Consider the following 19,306-nt stretch of genomic DNA (forward strand, 5'->3'; position numbering starts at 1 on the left):
ACGGTGAAATCGGTAATGTGCGGGTAACAGACCCCATACCCATTGTCATCCCCCCAATGAGTGAAATGCTCATCTGGTGTAGAGCTGCTATAGGTCTTAGAGGACAGAGCTACCAGGCGGTAGTAGAACCCTTTTGCTCCGAGCACAGACCCACGCTCTTAACCGCCAGAGAAGTGGTAGATGTACGTAATGGGAGGGTGCCCGTCCGTCTTCTCAATTGTGGGGAAGACGAGGTCAGATTGCCAGGTTATGCCACTGTTGCCAAATTTCATGCTGTCAATAACAACTGTATTCATGAGGCGGAGTCCTTAACCTCACCAGATGAAGTGGAGGATAATGACCTTGCAACCCAGGTGCAGGATTGGTGTCAACAGCTCCATGTTGGGACAGACACCACTCCAGCCCATCAAAAACAGGGTGTACACCGGGTGGTTCAAGAATATGCACAGGTGTTCAGTAAACATCCAATTGACTTCGGGAGGGTTAAGGGGGGTTCAACATCATATCCCCACAGGTGACCATTCCCCAATCAAAGAACATTATAGGCCTATACCACCAGCCCACTACAAGAAGGCAAAAGAAATGCTGCATGACATGAGGAAGGCGGGAGTAATAAGGGATAGTTGTAGTCCCTGGGCAGCTCCCCTAGAGCTGGTTAGGAAAAAGGACGGGAGCATGAGAATGTGTGTAGATTACCGTCAAGTAAATCGCATTACACATAAAGATGCATACCCTTTACCATGCATAGAGGAGTCCCTAGCTGCCTTAAAGTCTGTAAATTACTTTTCCACCCTTGACCTCACTAGTGGGTACTGGCAAGTAGCTGTGGCTGAGGAGGATCGGGAGAAAACGGCCTTTACCACCCCGATGGGACTCTGCGAGTTCAACAGTATGACTCTGCAACGCCCCCGAAACATTCCAGAGATTGATGGAGTGCTGCCTGGGACACCGCAACTTCGAGACTGTGTTACTTTACCTGAACGATGTAATAGTGTACTCCAGAACGTACGAGGACCACTTGAAACACCTGGCAGAGGTATTTGAGTCACTGTCCCGGTACGGGATGAAGTTGAAGCCCTCAAAGTGCCACCTGCTCAAGAAAAAGGTACAGTACCTGGGGCACATTGTCAGTCCAGAAGGGGTAGCACCAGACCCGGAGAAGGTCACAGCCATCCAGAAGTGGCCGTTGCCAAAGAACCTCAAGGAGGTGCGTCAGTTCTTGGGACTAGTAGGATACTACCGGAGGTTCGTAAAATATTACACCAAGAAAGCCGCTCCTCTGCAAGACCTCCTGGTAGGGCAGTCCCCCAAAGGCAGAAATCCCCCGTTACACTGGGGTAAGGAGCAAGCCGAGTCGTTTCAGGAGATGAAGGAGATCCTGACAGGCAATGAGATCTTAGCCTACCCTGACTACAGCCAACCGTTACTGCTGTATACAGATGCCAGCAATGAAGAGCTGGGCGCTGTCTTAAGTCAGAAGCAGAATGGCCAAGAGAAAGTGATCGCATACGCAAGCAGGAAGCTCCGCCCGACCGAGAGGAACCCAGAGAACTATAGCAGCTTCAAGTTGGAGTTCCTGGCCTTGGTCTGGGCCATCACTGAAAGGTTTAAACACTACCTGGCCTCCAGTAAGTTCACTGCCTTCACTGATAACAACCCCTTGACCCATCTTGAAACAGCTAAGTTGGGAGCACTGGAACAACGATGGATGGCTCGGCTGTCAAACTACCAATTTACAATAAAATACCGGGCGGGCCGCAAGAACGCCAACGTCGATGCCCTGTCGAGGATGCCTCACCAGTCAGACACAGAAGAAGAAGTGGATGACCTGGAAGAGATTGAGCTACCTGCCTTTCACCGAAATGAGATGATCCATGAGCAACGAGCCTCTAGGAAGCCGCATGGGAAGACGTTAAACCCCCTGCCTCACCACAGCTGGAAAGAGACCCAGGACAGCGACCCGGTTGTCAGCCGCATCAAGGAGCTGATAACCCAAGAAGGTGCCTCCCTGGAGAAGGAAGCGTCTCTCCAAGCAAAGCAGCTGTGGAACGAGAGAATCCGGCTGTTTATTTACCGTGAGAAGCTGTGCCGGAGGTACGTCAATACAAAAACCCATGAGATGGTATGGCAGATAGTGGTCCCGAAGATAGACATCCAGATGGTATTAGAAGCTTACCACGATCAGGCGGGGCACTTTGGCTGGAAAAAGCTAGAGACCCTGCTGAAGTGTCGATTTTACTGGGTAGGAATGCGCAGCTCCATTGAGAGGTGGTGCCGAGACTGTGGACCCTGTGGCCTAAGAAGAAAAGACTTCAGCAGCCAGAAGGCACCCCTGCAACCCATCAAGACGACTTGACCCCTGGAGATCGTGGCCCTGGACCATGTCAAGCTGTCCCGCAGCAGGTCAGGGTACTCCTATGCTCTGACCATGGTGGATCACTACTCCCGTTTCCTGGTGGTCGCCCCCGTCAAAGACCTGACGGCAGAGACAGCAGCAAAGACGTTCCAAGCGTATTTCTGTAGACCCCATGGTTACCCTGAGCAGGTGCTGACGGACCAAGGCCCGGCCTTTGAGGCTGAGTTGTTCAAGGAGTTCTGCCATTTGTATGGTTGTAAAAAGATCAGAACTACACCGTACCACCCACAAACCAACGGTCTCTGTGAAAAGATGAACAACATCATCATCGACCTGCTAAAGACCATACCACTTGAGAGAAACCAGTGGCCAGACCTACTAACTGACCTGGTAGATCTGTATAATCATATACCAGTAAGTTCCACCAATTGCACGCCGGCATATCTCATGCGGGCAAGGCCAGGAAAGCTGCCCATGGATCTGGAGCTTGGTGTCATTGAGCCTGAAGCTGATATGACCACTGAGGACTGGGACACGACCATACAAGAGCAGTACAGAAGAGTTCAAGCCTGTGTCGAGGACAGTCTCACTCGGGTGAGAGAAAAGCTGGAAGCGCACTACAACAAAAACGCGCCAGCAGAACCCTTCACACCAGGAGAAGTGGTGTTAAAGAGGAAAAGGAGAAACCATAAACTTGATGACCAGTGGGAAAAAGACCCCTACACTGTGTTACCGTCAAGATTTGACAATAAGAAGACATGCATAATCAGTCGAGATGGAGGAAAAACGTCTACAACAGTGTCCAGGGATCACCTAAAGTTGTGTCCAGACTTACTGAAACCCCAGGAAGAAGTGCCTCTCACAATCCCGGAAGAACCTGAAGAAGCGGTGATACACACTGACCTAGGAGACTTCCCAGCTGATTGGCCTCAAATAGGAAGTGCAGTAATCATCCCAGTACTCCAATTATACGAACAGCCAGAGAACCCTCCACAGCAAGTTGAACCTGTAAGTGCTGCAGAAGAGCCAGCTCAAGAAGTATCCACGGATGAAGGATCCCCGGTAGGAGCAGAGCAAGAGGGCCCAGCCAATGGTGAACTTGCAAGAGAGAGGTTAAGGCAGTTTTACAACTTGGTCACACGTAGAACTGGTAGGGTAACTGAGAATGCAGACTTTGATACCCCACAGACCACCGCACTACGCAGATCAACACGTAGCACGAGAGCTAAACCCCCTGCTAGGTACACTCAGTAGATGGTCAAAGTTTCTGAAAATGTAGATAGTTACCCCTGGGGTATTAAAATTGTAATGCACTGTATTAATTGTGTGTTTTCATGAAAATGTATGTTTTTATCAATTTGTGCTTTACCTTATTAATTACTTTCTTATTTACCTAAGAACTTCGTGGCTGAGGACTGTGTGCAGCCCAAAAACTGCTATTGTATATAATTGCACTCCCTGGAGTGCTCCTTTTAGGTGATGTCAGAAGGAAAACCTGTCGGGAGTGGCTCTATTGGAGGTCCAACTCGGGATCTTCATGCCCTGCAGCCACCCCAGGGCCTACGTTGAGGGTTTGGAACAGGTCCCTCAAACCACCAAGTACTCTACCCTGTGAGATGGACATCCTGTCTGGGAACCTCACCACAAGAGACTTGAGTTCTGAGGACACTTCGTATTTGTTATGCAACGTTAAAGCTTGGTGCCTCCCATAAAGGGAAGATTGTTCTTATTGTTATTGCATTGTTCATGTTTCCTGTTGTTATTGTTTTATAAAAATGTACTTCAGCCCGGGAGTGCTGAGCTTAACTGGGGGGAATGTGACGGCCCAGCTGCGCTTGGTATCACAGATCCTGGAAGAGTGCATTGATGGATTCCTCCACAAGAGGCCCCCATAACCATTCACACATCTTCACCTTCCACCTCAGACCACCAGAGGGAGCCCGTTAGGGATAGATAAATAGGGAAGGTGGAGCCAGGCAGCAGTTAGTCTAGTCTGGTTTAGCAGTGAGTCCAGTACAGTCTGAGAAGAGTTACCTCAGAGGGCAAAAGCCTGTTCCAGCTCCTGCAATTGCTATCCTGTAGTGGAGCTCATCCAGATCAAGACTCAGTGTAGCTCAGAGAAGTGAGCTTTAGGTGTGCCGGCGCCATAAGATCGGTGAAGCGCGGCAAGCTGCTGTTAGTGTGAGTAGCCTAGTGAGGGCCCGAGTAGGCCGAAGGCGAGTGGAGAGTTAGTATATAGGGGGCAGAGGAGCTTAACTAGCTCACCCCGAAGAATTTACCGGACACCGGGTCCGAAGCTTACCGGGATCTCTATGACCCAGTAAGGTATAACTGGAATCCCTGGAGAACTACAAGTCCCAGGATCGCTAAAGTGCTGATACGTAACAGAGCCGGGAGACACATAGGCCCCGCAAGCTGAGGAGCGTGTACTCCAAGAAAAGGCCCTACCACAAGGTCAGCCAGCGCAGGACAGAGACAAAGTTAGGCCTAGCTCCAGGCAGGTGAGAAACTTACTACGCAGAGGCAAGTAACAGGAGGCCCTAAACCCGCTCATTGGGGAGGATCCTGACATGCACCCTTCACCCTACAGTGCTCCGGGAAGTGCCTGACTTTCCATCAGTAAAAGGTACTGAAGTGACTATCGTGTCTGTCCCTGTTCTTGCTCCGACTCGGCTGGGTCTCGCCTGTCCTGCATCCCCTTGCATCCGCTGCCCTGAGGCCTAGCTCCACCTGTGGGGAGCTATACCATCGAGCTGCCTTATCATCGGCCTCAGCGGGCTGCTGCAGCGCTGGTGATTCTCACCAGAAGCCACAGGTGGTGTCACAAACTTTTATAAAATAAACATCTATCAACGCTTTTAAAGAGAGACCCCAGGGTACTGGCCCGGGAGCCAACCACTGCGACATCCTTAAGGCTAAAGGCCCGGGTACCGAGTCATCCCCATCCCCTGGGCTGGTCAAGACATCCAAGGCAGTAAACAGCTACAGTTACAGACACATAAATGGAAGGCAAAGGGCCCATATACTGTTCTTGCACAGGGTCCCTCTTCATACTGTGTCCACCCCTGTAAAGATGTATACAGTCCATAGTGTATCCATATAATCAAGGTTCCATATAGAGTGTGAACACTGTGTCATGCTCCCTTGGATGCAGTATATTGGAGATATTCTTCTTTAGCATTGCTGATGGAGTAGCACATCACATACATGCATAGTACTATGCTGTGCATACACACAACATGTCATCTCCCAGTGCACCATGTGCAGGTATAGAGGCTGTGTGCACATGGCTCTTGCTAAAGGCTAACTCACAAGTTAGTTTTTGTCATACCTGTTCTGTTTTTGTCAGAACACAGATACATTTCAGTGGGTATATTCATGTTTCTGACGTTCCTCAAAAAAAGGGAACATACTATTTTGATACACTTTGCAGATCAAAGTCGCTTATTCAAGTGAATGGGACCGTGAAAAAAATGATTAGCATTCAGGTATCATCAGTTTTTTCTCTGAGTAGTTGATAGAAGCTTTGAAAATCCTCTATATTTTTTTATACCATAACTATAAAAGTTGAGACTGAGACATGGACTAAAATGGATCCAGCATATTGAAAAACAAAAAAACAGTCTGTTTTCATGGGAGCGATGAAAAAAAAATTACAATGAGAAAAAGAATGATGTGTGAATGAGTCCCTAGGCTGAATTCACATCATTTTTTTTCTATCAAGTGTGCTGGATTTGACTTTTATCTGTTTTTTATCCATATTTTCATTTTTTCTATTTTATTTATATTCTGTAAATGTCTAGGGAAACTGCAGAAAAAGCTGTAACAGACTTTGGGTAATGGAAAATAAATTATAGCCTTTCTTGCTCACTAGATATTAATAAATACCTACAAATGTTAAAGACAAGGGAAACATGAGATGTTCCATAGAGTAAAATAGTATAACTGTATCCAATGGGATATATATGTCCTACTCACCCTCTGTGGTTGTGCAACCACAGGCACAACTGAGACAAAGAGGAAAATGATAGTTCACGACTGCTCCTCCTTCACGGCTAAATAGGATCAGCTTCCAATGTAAATGACAGGCAGATAGTTCACACGAGAAAGGCAGGATATGTATGAGTGCCGCCAAAGAGAATAAAGCAGATAGAAAGAAGTAGTTTTATTGTGTATTTCGGTTCCTTTCTATAGTACCTGATGAAGGTACAAGAACCGTTCCAACACCCGTTATTTTTTATGCACTAAAATGACTTTTTTCTATTTTAGTGGCACCCATACATATCCTGCCTTTGTTTCATGGACTATTTGTCATAATTTACATATTTTAAAGGAACCATGTGGTCCCACAAGGCTTGGTTTTACCTTTTAAATGATGTGTGTTTTGTAGTTAGCAGGTTGAGAGGCTTTTCTCCCCTCACCAGTATGACAAATCCACTACCGCAGCTCCAAAAATTGCTGAAGTCCAGCAAAACCTGTTGGTCAAGGCAGGTGAAAATCTTCAAAATTTGACAAAGGCTAGTGACTTGCTTAAAATATCAGATCTTTATGTTAAATTCATTACAAATTCATGATAGCAGAGTAAAATGAACGTTGACGCGTTTCGACACACAGATCTTAATCGTAACTTGTCATAAATTGTTACGATTAAGACCTGTGTGTCGAAATGCATCTACATTCATCTTCCTCTGCTATCATGACTTTGTAACGAATTTAAAATAATGATCTGATATTTTAAGCAAGTCACCAGCCTTTGTCAAATTTTGAAGATTTTCACGTGGTTTGACCAACAGGTTTTTCAGGACTTTATGTAAATGATGACAGAGAGTCCACGCAATAAAGGCAGGATATGCATGAGTGCCACTAAAATAGAAAAAAGTCATTTTAGTATGTTTTGGAAAGGGTCTTGTACCTTTGTCAGGTGCTTGAAAAAGGAACCAAAATATGCAATAAAACTACTTTTACTAAGTCATCAGCCTTTGTCAAATTTTGAAAAATAACTCTTCCATGCTACCACCCCGACCAGGTGACGGAGTGGGGCACAGTGGGAATACAACATTATTTTATGCCTTTAGCACTACCTGCTACCTATAACATGCACATCAGTTAAAAGCAAAAGGTCAATGCTAATAGAGAGAATTCTGCGATGTCAGGTTCCCTTTCGACTCATTTAAATATGAAATTGTTTTAAAAAACGTTTTTTTCTGCAGCGATTTCAGGTGATGTACAGTACTACTGGTTGTCTACAAAAGTCACCTGGTGTTGGGTCCTTCTGTTTGTCCCCATGATAACACTCTTTTACTTTATCAGTGTAGTCATAATTAGTCGACATTATAATACATTCTTGTTACCAGGAGGGTGCTGTCATTTATTATTCCAAATGTAGAAAAGAGGTTCAAGTAGGGAGAACAGAAAAGTTTATCATACTCCTGTTTACACGTGTTTATCTTCTGTTTTGCAGCCCATACTGAGCTCTTCAAAACACATGGACAAATCATTTGCTTATAAGTTTCTTCATCCTTGGCTCGGGTTAGGTCTTCTAACAAGGTAACAAAATATGTATAATTTACTTCTATTAAATGAGTGTTCTGCAGTTTCAGCCTAAACAATTTCAACGATAGAAATGCAATAGAAACATTTTCTACATTATATGGTAATCGCTCATGTACTGTCTATCCTACGGCAGACATACTATTGGTGCAACCAGTAGTCCAACTGGTATGGGGGCCCACTTCCACCTCCAATGCAACAAGCAGATTTTGTCACAGACACAAAAAGGGACCCATATTTAGTTCCTGCACAGGGGCCTCCTCTGTCAGTGTCTACTTCTGTCCTACTGTATAACCCAGAGGCGTCATAGTGACAATTTGTCGAACCGTGAAATAAACAATTTCTGGTCATCTAACCTCTTAACGATATATGACGTATCATGTTCATCATATGCCGTCTCCCTGTCTTTCGCAAGTCGAGCCCGCATATATATTTTATTCAGCCATTATCTGGCTCTAACAGCCGCGGGTTGAGCGGAGCACAGTTCTCGGCATTAACACCGCGCCAGCAGGGGGGCTTGCTGTTCTAACCGCTCATTGGCTCTCATGCGACACCGATGGGTTGCTGTGACAGCCAGGGGTCTGCTGAAGACCCCTGTGCATGTCATCACAGTACTCATGTGAAAGTCAGCTTATGTCATTAGCTGTGTATAGTACACAGCAATGACATAAAAAAATATTTTGATTACAGAGTCCTCAGTGGTTGATACCTTTTAATGGCTAACTGAAAAGATGCTAACAAATTGCAAGCTTTCAAGACTACTCAGGTCTCTTCATCAGGCTAGTATAACCCAAAATCTGAAGAGTCACATATTTATATACTGTGTTTCAAATTATTATGCAAATAATATTTTCTCAGATTTTCCCAAATTACCTATATGAATTGTAGTCATTGTAATTTTCCAGTCAAATAACTATTAGAGTACAATTGAAAGGTTTTTGTACAAACTGCCTATGATAACAGTATATTTTTGAAAAAATAAAAAACTCAAACTGCATGTTCCAAATTATTATGCACAGCAGAGTTTTCAACCTTTTCATTTTAATAAAGAACAAAAAAATGGTCATTTTTGAAATTATAAGCATTAGCAGGTTATTACAAACTGAAATCAAACAGTTTTCAACTCAAAACTTTATTCTAGGTGATGTTACATTTGCACATAGGACCGCTTGTTCGAAAGGAGCTTCTGAACTCTCTCGTCCATTGAATTTGTCAGGTTTTGGATGGTTTCTGCTTCAATTGTTTTGCATGAGGACAGAATACCCTCCCAGAGCTGTTGCTTAGATGTGAACTGCCTCCCGCCATCATAGACACTCCTTTTGATGATGCTCCAGAGGTTCTCAATGGGGTTCTCAGGGGAGCATGGGGGCCACACCATAAGTTTGTCCCCTTTTATGCCCACAGCAGCCAGAGATGCAGATGTGTTATGTGCAGTATGAGATGGTGCATTATCATGCAGAAAAATGATCTTGCTGCGGAATGCACTTTTCTTCTTCTTGAACCATGGAAGGAAGTGCTGTTTGAGAAACTCAACATACATTATGGAGTTCATCTTTACCCCTTCAGGGATCCTAAAAGGGCCAACAATCTCTCTCCCCATGATTCCAGCCCAAAACATTACTCCACCTCCTCCTTGTTAGCGCCGTAGCCGTGTTTGCATGGTGTGTTCATCAACCAGCCATCCTCCACTCCATCCATCTGGACCATCGAGATCATTATTTGAAGACCCTGTTTATTATTTGATGGCTGGACCATACAATACAATCACATTTTACTATTCACCTTTCGTGTCTCTCCTATTTCCTCATGGATTGTAGCTTGCGAGCAGGGTCCTCACTCCTTTTGGTAGCTGTTGAGTTGTAATGTCTGTAATATCTTTATTGTCTGTACAAGTCCCTTCTAAAAGTAAAGTGCTGTGGAATATGCTGGTGCTATAGAAATAAAAATTATTATTATTAGAATTATGATCATAGTGTGATTCGATTTTCTAGGCTGACGAGAAAATGGATAAAAAAAATTCTCTATCTTCTCCATTTTTTCAGTCCGTGGGAAATGGACTGCACTCAGATGTCATCTGAGTGCAGTCCGATGATTAAGCAGGAATCATTGACTTGCATGGCCAAGTGCAATCCAAATAAAGGATCTAACTCGGGCATTCAGTGATTTTTTCAGATCAAACTCTTGCAAGTAGCGAATCTGACATGTGCACGGCCCCATAGCATAAAATTGGTCTGAGTTCGATCCGATGTTTTGTTGGGTCGCACTCAGAGAGATAATATGGTTGTCTGCATGAGCCCAAAGGCTGTCTTTATTTACTCCTGTTTCACACCTGCCCTTTACATTTGGAGTCTTTTAGCCTGGGAGAAGCATGTTTGATAAATATTCGGTCAGGGACAAATCAAAGAGTGGTACGCCTTGTCATGACTCGGGGGCTCTCATGAATTGACCATTTTATTTGCTAAATGCCTTTATCTTTATACGTATATTCTATATAGCAGTAACGCAGTTCAAATTTCAGATATTCAATGTTTGTATACATCTTAGCATATACAGAATGCTGCTGTATTCTTTTGTTTGTATATTATGCACTCATAGCAGCTTGCACCTTGCTTTATTCTGTTCTGAGATGTTGGTCAATGCTTTTTTTGTATATATAACCATAAACACAAACCATAAGGTGATGTCCACACTGAACAAGGCAAAAGTTCGACAATGGGTCTAGTCTCACCACAAACAACTATCTAAAAAAATGCATCAATGTGAACAACATGTCGTTCGGAACTGGTTTAATGGAAGTAAATTCTGATACATCATAGTTTAAATAAGTTTAATTTCAATCCTAACATATTATTGCACCAGCTCCAGCCATATGACCCAAGACAACATCTGCAGCTAAACAACACACTATATGTACATTTGTATTTACAGCCCCTGGCAAAAATTATGGAATCACCAGGCTCGGAGGATGTTCATTCAATTGTTCAATGTTGTTAAAAAAAAGCAGATCACAGACATGGCACAAAACTAAAGTCATTTCAAATGGCAACTTTATGGCTTTAAGAAACACTAAAAGAAATCAAGATAAAAAATGTGGTACTCAGTAAGGGTAATTTTTTTCAGACCAAACAGAGGGAAAAAATTATGGAATCACTCAATTCTGAGGAAAAAATTATGGTATCATGAAAAACAAACACACAAAAGAACACTCCAATACATCACTAGTATTTTGTTGCACCACCTCTGGCTTTAATAACAGCTTGCAGTCTCTGAGGCATGGACTTAATGAGTGACAAACAGTACTCTTCATCAATCTGGCTCCAACTTTCTATGATTGCTGTTGCCAGATCAACTTTACAGGTTGGAGCCTTGTCATGGACCATTTTCTTCAACTTCCACCAAAGATTTTCAATTGGATTGAGATCCGGACTATTTGCAGGCCATGACATTGGCCTTATTTGTCTTCTTTCAAGGAATGTTTTCACAGTTTTTGCTCAATGGCAGGATGCATTATCCTCTTGAAAAATGATGTCATCATCCCCAAACATCCTTTCAATTGATGGGATAAGAAAATTTGGGCTTTTATTGAAGATGTAATGACAGCCTTCTCCCCAGTGCCTTTACCTGACATGCAGCCACATATCATCAATGACTGTGGAAATTTGCATGTTCTCTTCATGCAGTCATCTTTATAAATCTCATTGGAAGGGCACCAAACAAAAGCTCCAGCATCATCACCTTGCCCAATGCAGATTCATGATTCATCACTGAATATGACTTTCATCCAGTCATTCACAGTCCACGATTGCTTTTCCTTAGCCCATTGTAACCTTGTTTTTTTATGTTTAGGTGTTAATGATGGCTTATGCTTAGCTTTTCTGTATGTAAATCCCATTTCCTTTAGGCGATTTCTTACAGTTCAGTCACAGATATTGACTCCAGTTCCCTCCCATTCGTTTCTCATTTGTTTGGTAGTGCATTTCCTGTTTTGAAGACATATTGCTTTGAGTCTCCCGTCTTGACGCTTTGATGTCTTCGTTGGTCTACCAGTATGTTTGCCTTTAACAACCTTCCCATGTTGTTTGTATTTGGTCCAGATTTTAGACACAGCTGACTGTGAACAGCCAACATCTTTTGCAACATTGCGTGATGATTTACCTTCTTTTAAGAGTTTGATAATCCTCTCCTTTGTTTCAATCGACATCTCTCCTGTTGGAGCCATGATTCATGGCAGTCCACTTGGTGCAACAGCTCTCCAAGGTGTGATCACTCCTTTTTAGATGCAGACTAACAAGCAGATCTAATTTGATGCAGGTGTTAGTTTTGGAAATGAAAATTTACAGGGTGATTCCATAATTTTTTCCTCAGAATTGAGTGATTCCATAATTTTTCCCCTCTGCTTGGTCTGAAAAAAATTACCCTTACTGAGTACCACATTTTTAATCTTAATTTCTTTTAGTGTTTCTTAAAGCCCTAAAGTTGCCATTTGAAATGACTTTAGTTTTGTGCTATGTCTGTGATCTGCATTTTTTCAACAACATTAAACAACTGAATGAACATCCTCCGAGCCCGGTGATTCCATAATTTTTGCCAGGGGTTGTATATCATTGTCAGTAAACCATACACTAAATGCATAGTAGATCTTGTACAGAACGATTCACTCACTACTTTAACTGGAAAAATTGCTGTAACTTCTTAAAGAGACGGTTGATAGTACTGAAATTTGGATTGTACATACTTTGGTTTATAAGAAGTAAGAGTGCAATGCACTTCAGCGACAGCAACGAGAAACATCCTTACGCCGAGTGGTCTTGATGACTTGTCGCCCTGCAGGTAGTCTCCACTACGACATACAGTGGTGGCCAAAAGTATTGGCACCCCAGAAATTCTGTCAGATAATACTCAGTTTCTTCCTGAAAATGATTGCAATTGCAAATTCTTTGGTATTATTATCTTCATTTAATTTGTCTTCAATGAAAAAACACAAAAATAATTGTCCTAAAGCCAAATTGGATATAATTCCACACCAAACCTAAAAAAGGGGGTGGACAAAAGTATTGACACTGTTTGAAAAATCATGTGATGCTTCTCTAATTCGTGTAATTAACAGCACCTGTAACTTACCTGTGGCACCTAACAGGTGTTGGCAATAACTAAATCACACTTGCAGCCAGTTAACATGAATTAAAGTTGACTCAACCTCTGTCCTGTGTCCTTGTGTATACCACATTGAGCATGGAGAAAAGAAAGAAGACCAAAGAACTGTCTGAGGACTTGAGAAACCAAATTGTGAGGAAGCATGAGCAATCTCAAGGCTACAAGTCCATCTCCAAAGACCTGAATGTTTCTGTGTCTTCCGTGTGCAGTGTCATCAAGAAGTTTAAAGCCCATGGCACTGTGGCTAACCTCCCTAGATGTGGACGGAAAAGAAAAATTGACGAGAGATTTCAACGCAAGATTGTGCGGATGGTGGATAAAGAACCTCGACTAACATCCAAACAAGTTCAAGCTGCCCTGCAGTCCGAGGGTACAACAGTGTCAACCCGTACTATCCTTCGGCATCTGAATGAAAAGGGACTGTATGGTAGGATACCCAGGAAGACCCCACTTCTTACCCCGAGACATAAAAAAGCCAGGCTGGAGTTTGCCAAAACTTACCTGAGAAAGCCTAAAACGTTTTGGAAGAATGTTCTCTGGTCAGATGAGACAAAAGTCGAGCTTTTTGGGAAAAAGCATCAACATAGAGTGTACAGGAAATAAAAAGAGGCATTCAAAGAAAAGAACACGGTCCCTACAGTCAAACGTGGCAGAGGTTCCCTGATGTTTTGGGTTGATTTGCTGAATCTGGCACTGGACTGCTTGACCGTGTGCATGGCATTATGAAGTCTGAAGACTACCAACAAATTTCGCAGCATAATGTAGGGCCCAGTGTGAGAAAGCTGGGTCTCCCTCAGAGGTCATGGGTCTTCCAGCAGGACAATGACCCAAAACACACTTCCAAAAGCACTATAAAATGGTTTGAGAGAAAGCACTGGAGACTTCTAAGGTGGCCAGCAATGAGTCCAGACCTGAATCCCATAGAACACCTGTGGAGAGATCTCAAAATGGCAGTTTGGAGAAGGCACCATTCAAATATCAGGGACCTGGAGCAGTTTGCCAAAGAAGAATGGTCTACAATTCCAGCAGAGCATTGTAAGAAACTCATTGATGGTTACCGGAAGCGGTTGTTCTCAGTTATTTTGGCTAAAGGTTGTGCAACCAAATATTAGGCTGAGGGTGCCAATACTTTTGTCTGGCCCATTTTTGGAGTTGTGTGAAATGATCAATGATTTGATTTTTGCTTCATTCTCTTTTGTGTTTTTTCCTTGCAAGCAAATTAAATGAAGATAATAATACCAAAGAATTTGTGATTGCAATCATTTTCAGGAAGAAACTGAGTATTATCTGACAGAATTGCAGGGGTGCCAATACTTTTGGCCACCACTGTATAGTTGCTGCATGCCTTCCTGCCCGTCGGTAGTTTATGTATGGTGCTTGCATTTCACTCCTGCCGAATTCTTTCTTCATTTGTTAACAATGCACAGATACAGTTTGTTGGAGAGTTTTTTTCATTGTGAAAACTTATTGGAAAACTGAGTCCTTAAAGGGGTGCCAAAGTGACTTTCTAAAGAAGTTTGGAGGTCAAAATCCATGTATTCTGTCATTGGTGAATAAGCTGGATTGTACCGGAACATTATTCGATAGGCATCATGAAGGAAACACTTCAAGATGTGAAATAGTGACTTCTGGCATCTCCACGTAAATTGTTGCACAGGCTTTCCCAGGAAACAGGCATTTAATCTTCCACATATTAACAAGCAGCCAAGAAAGGTCATGTTCACCTGTTCAGAATCATGGTCATTCAGAAATTGAAAGGGCAGAACAAGAGAAAAGAATTTGTTATTGTCAGTGGTTCCAGACCTTCATTGCTGAAAAATAAAACATATGTCAACTCACAAAACACCCGTATTTGGGCAGCCAACAACCCGCACACGCTTCATGAGACACTGCTTCATCCAGAAAAACGATAGAGTAACCTTCAAGGGACCGTGGTCACCAAGATTGCCTGATTTTTTTCTATTGGGTGAATAGTAACAAGCCATGAACATTACAGGCACTCCGAGAAAACATACAGTGAGAAATTCAGGCTATGACCCCAGATGTCCTGTGGAATACATTCAACAATATGGAGCGGCACATGCAGGCATGCTTGGATACGAACAGTGGACATTTTCAACATCTGCTTTAAAACATCAATTTCTCATGAACCAAGGTATGTACAGTACAAATTTCAGAACCATAGATCATCTCTTTTAGAAGTTACAACAATTTTTTGGGGGAAAGTAGCAAGTGAATCACTCTCTGTAATTTAACATCAACAAATAGGGCCCAATTCATCAAAGCTTTTGCGACAGTATTCTGGCATAAAAAGCTTTGAAAAGTCATCTGGCAGCTATGCTAAAATTATGCGACTTTTGATGTTCGCATGCCACTTTTGCCCAGCTCTGACAAAGTGAGCAGAGCTGGGGTAGGATGGGGCATGGTGACCACTGCCTGTCAAATTTATGACGAGAGGTGACATTTGCTACACTACAAATCCTTTTCAGCAGGGGTTGGAGCATAATTTGTGACGACTCCGAGGCGCACATAGAGTCGTACGCCTCTTCATGAATCAGAAGTATCTGACTACAGTGCATCTCCTCATTAAGACCAGAATGAACAACGCCAGTCTTGATGTATTGGGCCCATAGGAGTGACATCATAATTCTATGAAAGGAATGCTGCTGGTTGATGCAAGGTGAAAAAACTACTTTACCCAGCAGCACCTGGCTTCTCCTCAGTGCTGCAGGACCCATGGGCTCCTGACTAGCTCCATTTCTCTGAATTGATGACTCGGTTAGTTATATCACCACAAATAAATAACTATATATGTAAATTGTTTTAAGATCACATAGCGTTTTTTACAATATTTTACTTAGAACTGTTTAAACAGTTAGCATGTTTCGAGTTATGTCTTTCAGTTATTTTTATTTTTTCATATTTCCTTTTATATATTTTGTCTACTCCAGCACTGGAGATAAGTGGCGGTCCAGAAGAAAAATGCTAACACCATCCTTCCACTTTGCTATTCTCTCGGAATTCCTTGAAGTTATGAATGAGCAATCAAAAGTATTGGTGGAGAAGCTTAACAGTCATGCTGGCAAAGGAACTTTCAACTGCTTCATGGATGTAACGCTTTGCGCTTTGGATATAATATGTGGTAAGTAAGAGCTGGGGAGTGGGGACAACATTAAAGGAATTCCCCTGTGTAGTGCGGCAGTGTTCACATTGTACGGTAATGAGGCAGTGACAAAAGGAAAGTTCAACTTAATTGTCTTTCTTTGCAAATACTCACAACTTAGATGCAAATGGTGTCCTCCAGATCGCAGCTGGGTGGTCCAAACTGTCCGTGTAAACTGGTTGCCGTGGGCAACAGCAGCACCGTGTTGTGGAGGTGCGCCAGTTACGTTGCCTTAATAGGCCTGTGTTATGCCTTCACACAGGCTTGCAGTGCACAGAGCCTCCTGCTGTACAGCTAGCAAACAAAACACTGACTTACCCAAACCTTTGCTACAGGATTAAATGGAAAACTGTGGCCATGAGCCACTCGTAAGACCTGGGCTGGAGGGAGTGATTCGCCCCACTGCCATCCTGTAGATCACTCCAAAAATAAAAGGCCATGCCGGGTTTTCTTAAATCAGACTTGGTCAAATAGCTTGACCAAGTCCAAACTTACTTTTATTTTGCACTGCAACCACAGCTGTGTCTGTGATTGCAATGCACTCCATCGGGTTCAATAATTCTCTATGCGCATCCTGGGGGATACATGCTGTCCCTCGCATATGATTCTCCTCACTGCCTCACATATCCCCCCCTCTGTTCAAACTTGTGGGGTTGAACACCTGTCACCTTAGAGGGTGCCCGTGACAGGTCATCCACATTTCCCTGCCACTTCCCAGCTCGATGCTTTACCGAAAAACTAAAATTTTGCAGTGACAGGAATCATCTGGTGACTCGAGCATTCCTCTCCTTGGCATTTCTCATCCATACCAAGGGTGAATGGTCCTTCACCAAGCAAAACTGTCACCTGAGCAAATAATAGTGTAGGGACTCCAAGGCCCTCTTAATGGCCAAGCACTCCTTCTCCACTATGCTATAATTTTTCTCTGCCAGGGTAAGTTTCCTACTCCAGTAGGTGACCGGATGTTCATCTCCGTTCACCTCTTGCGACAGAACCGCTCCTAGTCCTACCTCCGAGGCATCCGTTTGTACTAAGACTTTTTTGAAGTTAAGGCTGGTGATGACAGGCTGTCCGCACAAAGCCAACTTCATGGATTGGAACGCTTCCTCCGCCTGCGGGTTCCACCAAATCATTGCCAACTTCTTTCCCTTTAAGAGATCATTCAGGGGTGCTGATCTCCCAGCAAAATTAGGTATAAACCGCCAGTAATACCCAACAATGCAGAGGAATGCTCATATCTTTTTAGTAGTAAGAGGCTGGGGCCTCGATCTTGTTTATTTGGGGCTTTCTAACCCCACGGCCAATCATATAGCCAAAGTACCGGGCTTCCTCGAGACCTATCGCGCATTTTTTTGGGTTCGCTGTCAGGCCTGTTGCTCTGAGCGAATCCACTACAGCTTGTACCTGGGACAAGTGGGTGTGCTAATCAGTACTAAAGATGATAATATCCAAATACGCAGACGCATACTTCTGATGGGGTTCCAACACTGTGTCCATCAGTCTCTGGAATGTAGCCGGGGCCCCATATAACCCAAAAGGCAGGACGACATAGTGTTAGAGGCTCTCCGGTGTTATAAAGGCAGTCTCTTCTTTCGCTGATTCTGTCAGAGGCACCTGCCAGTACCCCTTGGTCAGATCGAGCGTCGTGAAGTACTGGGCCTGCCCAAGTTTCTCAATCAACTCATCCACCCATAGTCAAACTTTGACACTTCATTCAATTTTCGGAAGTCGTTACAAAATTGTAACGATCCATCAGGCTTTAGAATCAGCACAATGGGGCTAGCCCTCTCACTCCTGGATTCTTCGATTACTCCTAGTTTGAGCATTTGTTTTACCTCCACTGCGATAGCTTTCCTCTGTGCCTTTGCTACACAGTACAGTTTAATTTGCACTTTTACCCGAGGCTTGGTGACAATGTCATGTTGGATCACAGAGGTCCGGCCTGGCAGGTCTGAGAATACGTCCGTATTCTGCAGCACCAAATACCGAGCCTCCCATCTCTGCTGTTTAGAGAGAGCATCGCTTATCTTAACCTCACTCCCGCCCTCGTCCCTAGCCAGTGTCAGAGGGTCCCCAGACGATACGACTGGAGTCGCATCCGTAATCGTACATTCCCGGTTTTTCCATGCTTTTAGCAAGTTCACATGATACAGTTGTTCTGGTTTTCTCTTTCCAGGCTGGTACACTCCGTAATTCACCTCCCCCACCTTTTCCCTTACTTCATATGGCCCTTGCCACTAGACCATGAGCTTACTTTCTGTGGTGGGTACTAACACTAACACCCGGTCCCCTTCTATAAAGGACCTGACCGTGGATTTTTTATTATACGTTCAGCTCTGTGCAACCTGGGCATCCATTAGATGCTCTTTTACTATAGGCATGACCGCCGCAATCCGATCCTGTATACTTGCCATGTGCTCAATTACACTCTTATGCAGAGTAGGCTCCTGTTCCCACGTCACTTTGGCTACATCCAGCAGTACCCTAAGATGCATGCCATACAACAGCTCAAAGCGTGAGAAGTCTGTGGAAATCTGTGGTACCTCCCGGACAGCGAACATTAAATAGGGCAGTAACATGTCCCAACCCCTCCCATCCTTGGAAACCACTTTTTTCAACATGGATTTGAGGGTTTTATTAAACCGTTCGACTAATCCGTCGGTCTGTGGATGGTACACCGATGTGCGCAACTGTTTTATCTGGAGGAGCTTACACAGTACCTTTGTCACCTTGGACATAAAAGGAGTCCCCTGATCTATAAGGATCTTCTTAGGTAGCCCAAGGCGGCAGAACATGGAAAACAGCTCCTGAGCGATAGGTTTTGCTGAAGTGTGGCGAAGTGGTATTGCCTCCGGGTAACAGGTGGCATAATCTACTACCACCAAAATATGTTGGTGGCCACGAGCGGATTTTACTATAGGCCCCATCAGATCCATAGCAATCCGCTCAAAAGGTACCTCTATAATGGGTAGAGGTACCAGTGGGTGTGGTAAGTTGATACTCAGGACACGATCCACAATACCTTTGCACTTCGGCAAAAATCCCGGGCCAAAAGAACCACTGCAAAATACATTCTTGCATCT

General features: G+C 43.8%; 1 protein-coding gene across 2 annotated transcripts in view; it reads left to right on the plus strand.

The window, feature by feature from the left end:
• The window catches only part of LOC141158236 (cytochrome P450 4V2-like), a 127,559-nt gene that overhangs the window by 27,615 nt on the left and 80,638 nt on the right, over window positions 1-19,306 (plus strand). For both annotated transcript variants that reach the window (XM_073645358.1, XM_073645357.1), the window contains exons 3-4: window positions 7,818-7,903; window positions 16,012-16,202. In XM_073645358.1, coding sequence (XP_073501459.1) covers window positions 7,818-7,903; window positions 16,012-16,202 — 277 coding nt within the window. The remainder of the gene's footprint in view (window positions 1-7,817; window positions 7,904-16,011; window positions 16,203-19,306) is intronic.

Source organism: Phyllobates terribilis, unplaced genomic scaffold (genome assembly GCF_046119375.1).
Source record: "Phyllobates terribilis strain yellow unplaced genomic scaffold, ASM4611937v1 Scaffold_1__5_contigs__length_1240528914, whole genome shotgun sequence".
Lineage (NCBI taxonomy): Eukaryota > Metazoa > Chordata > Amphibia > Anura > Dendrobatidae > Phyllobates > Phyllobates terribilis.